This window comes from Lolium perenne, chromosome 5 (assembly GCF_019359855.2).
Source record: "Lolium perenne isolate Kyuss_39 chromosome 5, Kyuss_2.0, whole genome shotgun sequence".
NCBI classification, from domain to species: domain Eukaryota; kingdom Viridiplantae; phylum Streptophyta; class Magnoliopsida; order Poales; family Poaceae; genus Lolium; species Lolium perenne.
Window position 1 is genome coordinate 211,766,746 of NC_067248.2, and position 6,465 is coordinate 211,773,210.

Consider the following 6,465-nt stretch of genomic DNA (forward strand, 5'->3'; position numbering starts at 1 on the left):
TATTCTTACATTCAGCACATGGACATATAACAAAACCCCCCTGCTTGTTCGCATTAGCCACTGTGAGGAAATCATTCAAACCCGTACTGAACTCGCCCGAGAGTCGGTTACCGTACATCCATTGCCGATTCATCTGCATTATTATTATATAAAGTACCATCATGCATTTGTTAAACTAACTAGCTAGAAATTAAACTATGAACTACACATGCATATTTATCAATGACACATAAAAGGTTCAAGTTGCTAACCGCGATCGAGGAGGAAAAAAAAAGAGAAAGCTTAAGTGTGGCTCAGACACTTCATATCATGCTCTCGGGCATTTCATCGAACACCTTGTGTGCATAAGCGGATCAAAGCCAAACCCAGCACCCCTTGTCAATAGAAGTAGAAACCAAGTTGCTCACACACATAAGTGAAGTGCTGCAGCAGCATTTATAGGGGTGGGCCTTTAGTCCCGGTTGGCCTTGGCAACCACGACTAAAGGCCCTCGGGTCAGGCATGAGGACCTTTAGTCGCGGTTGGCCAGGCCAACCGGGACTAAAGGCCCACCCGTCCACCAGCTGTTGGCTGAGCACGCTGGGCCCAGACCTTTGGTCGCGGTTCGCCTGGAGAACCGCGACTAAAGACCCCATTAGTCGCGGTTCGAATATTTTGAAGACTAATGGGGTGGTATGGAAGCCCATTTTTCTACTAGTGTTCCCACATAGCTCCTAATGGAAATGTGTGTTAAAAAATAGCTCCTAATGGAAATGTTGCTTGCCATATGCAAATGTTGAGGATGGAAATAAAAAGATAAAATGATAAATTATTTGTATAATGAAATTAAATCTATGGTTTGATTGAAGGTTATTTTCACATGTACCAATTAGTTCAATATGCTTCATCAACTCAATAACACTGAGCGGATGTAACGAGTGGTCTACAATTGGAATCAATCAAAGAAATTTATTTTCCATATGGATTATTGTGGTCATTTAATCGATTGTGCACTAGCTGAGATTGGCTCTTTTTGTTCATATTTAGTAAGTTTTCACATTTTGTATTCATAGACTTGCTTCCATTACTTTTGGTGCTTTTCTTAATTTTTTGGAAGGCGTTTATATAAAAGAAAAAATTAGGGTTCCCGCGAACCGCCGGGAATCCTCCTCCCGCCACCTCCCTCCAGGCTCTCCCCTTCCCCAACCAATCCTCACTGACGCCGGAGCACGTCACTGGGTGAAGCTCGACCGGCATCAGTGGCGGCGGGGCTCCTACCCCTCCTCGTTTGGATGTTGGCGACACATGATGTGAAGGCTGACGGGGATACGACGCTCGGCAAGGCGCGATGATGTGGTTCAACGAATGCGATGCGAGTGCGCGTCTTCTCCATCGACAATGGGGTGGTGGTCGAATTGTCAGCATGCTCGTGATCTTGGTGGCCCCTTGGCACAGACTACGGCCTTCGCGGGTTGTCTTGTGTCCTCTGCTGATTCCTTCCTCCTAGGGTGCTAGCAGGGGAAATCGGGGTGGCCGGACCCATAGGGTGGCAGATGGAGGCATGGGGGCCTGCTTGTCCGCATTGAAGAAATAAGTTGTTTTGGCCCTGCTATTCTTCATGTTAGCCTCCTTGATCTAGACGCCAACAAGTTCTGTTCTTCCTCTCAGAGTTTTCGGCGCATGACGACGCCACTTGAAATCTAAATCGGAATTAATCCGGTCGTGTGTGTCCTTATCTTCAGCTAGTGTGTCTTCATGAGGGTGTGGCATGAAGCTTTGCTTTCTTTTTGGTGCCATGAGACATGTCTAATATAGATCATGACATTGAGAGAGGTGGAGAAAGTCACGGTGGCTGCGATCGGAGCTTTGCAATGGCGGAGAGGTGTATTGGTTGCGATGAAGACTTCTTGCACTGTTTCTTGTTGCATGTCGGGTGTGTGGTAACTTGCAGCGGCCTTGACCAGAGGGGTGGCATTGCAGGTGTACTGCATTTTTTGTGATGCTCATCTAGTACCGAGCCGCAATTTTCAGGGTGAAAGTCCAATGTCAAGCCTTAATTTGTTGTACCTGGCAGTGGCTTTGTTGAAGCTATTGTTGTGTGAAATTAAACTTTCTCCATGCTGAAAACCTAAGATCTTCGATTGGGCGATGACCACACTTGTGCATTATTTCCTTCTTCGAGGCATTGCTTTTGGAGAATCTCTTCTGTAGTCTGGGTGTTGTCTTAGGTGGTGGTAAGAGTGTTGCTGTTGCGAGTGTTTCAACACCACGACGGGGTCTTTATTTTCCATTTCTCTTACTATTTTTATTTTTTTTCTTGGTTGTTTGCATCTTTGATGTCTTTAAACATCTTGTTGGTGCAGAGGTATCTCCGTGATATTAATATATTCCCTTTATCAAAAAATGAGAAAGTGAATAAAGGTTAAGAAGTCCCATTACCCAATCTTCTCTAAGAAATACTTCTCATTTTATGTGTGTACAACTATCAATGAGAGTACATCATTGACTATTAAACTCTATGGTACATTTTTTATCACCAGCATCATCCTAAAAATGAAGAAGAAAAATGTTGTTTCTTCTCCACTGACTTTACTAGAGAAGAATGGCAACCAAAAAGAGTTCCCTAGGGTCTAATAGTCTAGGTTACTGAATAATCACACTTTACTTCGCCATCGCAATTATCATGGATCTTGCACTCCTTGTTATCCACACCCACACTGTTATCTTTCCGCAATTTGGCGAGCAGTCCATGCCGGGGAATAGGGAATGGGCTGTACTCGACCTCGTCACTCGATCCAACAGTCTCCCACCTGCAAAATCAAGCACCAACACACATCAGTCATCACCCCATTCATTTCTGAATCTACTCCACAGCTGTCTCCATAGTAGTGATCAGCCTACGTGCAGGCGGAGGCGCGGTGTTGAAGGACCACTTGGGGGTTTTATGGCATGATCGACGCATATGTTGTTGTTGTGTATGCCAGGTCCATTGAAGTGGCACCACAAGGACAGGAGAGAATATTGTGAAAGATCTATGTGGATAGGGGCTCGCACCTGTAGCCGGTGACCAGGTGGTGGATGAGTACCAGCATCTCGAGCTTGGCCAGCTCGTTGCCGGGGCACGCGTGCACCCCGCTCCCAAACGGCGTGAAGGTGCTTGGTCGCGGCGCCACCTGCGTAATTTCCACACACACAACCAGAGAAGAGGAGATTCAGTATAAAAGAACAAGGTTCTACTACTTACTCCTGAAAAAAAAACTACGCATACACGTATCATGATTTGAGGCCACAAGTATAGTTAACAACATCATTCAGAAGCTGTTGTATACTGTAGGTTCTAGTACTGAATTGAGCATGTTGACCTATGAAAAAGAAATTTAATGCATCGAAAGGAACAATTTTTCAGTTACTATTACTATTCAGTTTCCCCTTTTTTGAAGGCCACAATTTTCAGTTTCTCTAGTCGACACATCCACATCAAGCATTGCAGTCCGGCGAGGGAGGGAGACAGTAGAGTACACATACCTCGAATCTAGAAGGGTCGAACTTGTGTGGATCCTGGAAGTAGTCCGGGCTGTGATGGATGTTCCTGAACAGCGGCATCACCTTCCACCCCTTGGGGATAAGGAACCCTACGCACCAGAGAAAAACACAGGTCGCATCGGTCAAATCCCAGCGGTAATTAAGTAACAAAATTGAGCAGCAGATCACGCGAAGCTCTACGTTTTCGTAGCGCCACGTATAGGCTGTGTGTGCGTACTGTACCTTTGTACTCCACGTCAGCCACGGCCTCCCTGAAGGTGAAGGAGATGATGCTCGCCATCCTTAAGCTCTCCAAAATCACCTGGCCATTGGAACAAGAGACGGCGCCATCAGTAACCACGCAAGAAGAAACACGACAAGCAACGGGGCGCCGTCAGTAACTAGTAACCACGCACGTACGTACCCTATTCGTCAGCGTCATGCTCCTCGTCTGCGCCCACGTCAGCGGCCGCTTCCCGCCGTCGTTGGCCTCGCGGATCGCCGCCTGCTCCGCCCGGACGTCCTCGAGCAGCTTCGGGTGGTCGTGGAGGTACTTGACGATCCAGGTGAGCATGCTGGCCGTCGTGTCCTGCGCCGCGAACAGCACGCCGATCACGTTGTCGGCGACCTGCTCGTCGGTGAGGAGGGCGCCGCCATCGTCGTCGCCGTTCCGGGACTGCATCAGGCAGCCGAGCAGGTCGGCGCCAGGCTCGCCCGGCGCCCTCCGCTCACGCACGATGTCGCTCAGCACGCCGTTCAGCCGCCGCCTCGCCTACATACACGTAGTAAGTTAGCCAGAGACTCAGACTCATAGTGCACGGTACGTATGGGCCGGCCGGACGTCACGTGCCTGCAGCTAGCTGTTTGTTGAGTTTCTTACCTGGATTGCCTTGTAGTAGAGCGTCCCTGGGAAGCTGTTGGGGAAGGAGTTGTACCCTTTCTCCACGACGGCGTAGTTCCGGCTCAGCTCCTCCTTTCGCCGCTCGTCCAGCCGCCCGCCGAAGATCGTCGCGATGCCAACGTCGAATGAGAGCTGGGGAAAAAAGAAATAACCACCGATTATTATTTTCTAATAATGCCATCGCTCTTACGCGACAACTACGTAAACAAGCAGCAGCTAGCTAAGCTTACCCTCTTCATGGCGTGGAAAGTGCTGGCGGCGTCACCGTCCGCCGCCCAGGACGCGAGCGTGGACCGCGCGGCGGCCTCCACGTCCGGCACGAGCTTGCGCAGGGCCTCGGGGCCGAGCGGGCCCTGGACGAGCCTGCGCAGGCGGAGGTGGTAGTCGCCCTGGTGGAAGAAGAGCGCCGACGGGCCGATGAGACGCTCCTTGCTCCGCGGGTACGTGGGCTTGAACAGGTGCGCCCGCGACACCAGCACGAACCGCGCCGCCTCCGGGCTCGCCAGCATCACGCACGGGCACCCCAGGATGTGCGTCTTGAAGATCTCCCCGTACCGCTTCAGCTTGGAGGAGAAGAAGACGCCAGGGTCCTGGGAGTAGAGCTGAAGGGTCTCGCCTATGTAAGGCAGGCCCATGGAGCCAGGCGGTAGCTTGAGGACGGCTTGATCATGGCGGCCCTGGGGTTTCCTCTTCTGCCGCCGGATTGCGTATAGGACGTACGAAGCGATGGCTAGAGAAACGAAGATGCATAGAAGGATGAAGTAGGCGGCCATCCAAGACTCCAGTGATCCTCGGCAAGGATCACTTAGACAAGGTTGTTTTGAGCGGAGCTCGTTCGCTGGTTTCTAACTTGTTTGTGTCTATAAATACAGTATGTGCTATATATGCTGCTGCTAGGAGAGGAGAGTGACAGAGCTGTGAGGTCGAGGAGAGGAGAGATCGAGGAGAAAAATCTCTGATGAATCTTTTGAATGGTGGAGAGAGTGGGAAGGCCATGCGCTGGTATTTATAGAGGGCCCAGAAAGCAAGCAGCGATTTGGAAGCTCGTGGGCTGTTGCGCTGGCAGCTCTCAGTGTGAATTGTCGAAGTGAAGCAGGGTAAAACATGCATGTGGAAGACAAGTTTTCTTCTTATTGTAGAAACATTTTTTCTTAGAGCTACATGGGAACTAACTGAAAACACAAAGTCAAATTGCATTATAAGATCTGCACGAGCAAGGGGAACCGTGCTTCTTCCACTGTGCTTAAAGCAGCCATCGCAGACGCCAACGCAGAGAAAGCCCGCACTTGTTGGTAAAACGTGACTAATTAGAAGTAATATGGAATGCATAAGCATGCACACGTACACGATTGCAGCTAACATTTCAGTCAGCATATTAAATTTTAGAAAACTGAGCACTTTGGTGATTACGCATGTGCCATTCACGGAGACCAAAATTCAGATGCGACTTTTCATTCATTGTGTTGATCTTAAGTTCTACTAGTACCTCATAAGATCGAAGATTATATTACAGAACAATTTCATTATGTAAGAAATCAGAAATTATAATGCATTGGTGCAGGCAAAGATTATGTTTTGCAAAGGCAGGCCGGCATAGATACCATGTGTATCCGATTCATTTTCACACCCTTTTGCATGGGAAAATATAGATTTCACGAAATTTCAGGTATTGGAGAGTGAATATTCAGCACCCAATTCAAGATTTATTTCTAAAAACAACATGCAGTACATCAAGTGTTAGTTCCGCTGAATAACAATATTGGTTAGATTTAGGTCTATTAAAAATGGTATGATAGCATTTATTGTATCATTATACAAGTGGTATCATTTAACTTGCATTGTCTTCTTATTGTTAGGAAATAATTGACAGATAGATATTAGCATCAGTTTTAGGCTAATACATCTGTTCTAGACCTTATGTTTATGAGAAGTTACAAATATGTAATATGACATGTTATTAATATATTTTCCTCTAGCATTTTATAACATCTTATTTGTGTTGGATATAGTGCACTAGAGGCAAATAATAAAGAGTGCTTATTATTATATATCAATAGTTCATA

The 6,465-nt window shown here is 47.7% G+C and overlaps 1 protein-coding gene across 1 annotated transcript; it reads right to left on the reverse strand.

The window, feature by feature from the left end:
• Positions 1-2,424: 2,424 nt before the first annotated feature.
• Positions 2,425-5,365, reverse strand: LOC127301838 (abscisic acid 8'-hydroxylase 3). Its single transcript, XM_051332116.2, has 7 exons — positions 4,633-5,365; positions 4,382-4,534; positions 3,926-4,273; positions 3,745-3,823; positions 3,505-3,611; positions 3,034-3,152; positions 2,425-2,789 (listed from the first exon to the last, which is right to left on the reverse strand). Exons 1-7 carry the CDS (start codon positions 5,173-5,175, stop codon positions 2,618-2,620), a joined length of 1,521 nt encoding a protein of 506 aa, XP_051188076.1. The 5' UTR covers positions 5,176-5,365; the 3' UTR covers positions 2,425-2,617.
• Positions 5,366-6,465: the final 1,100 nt, after the last annotated feature.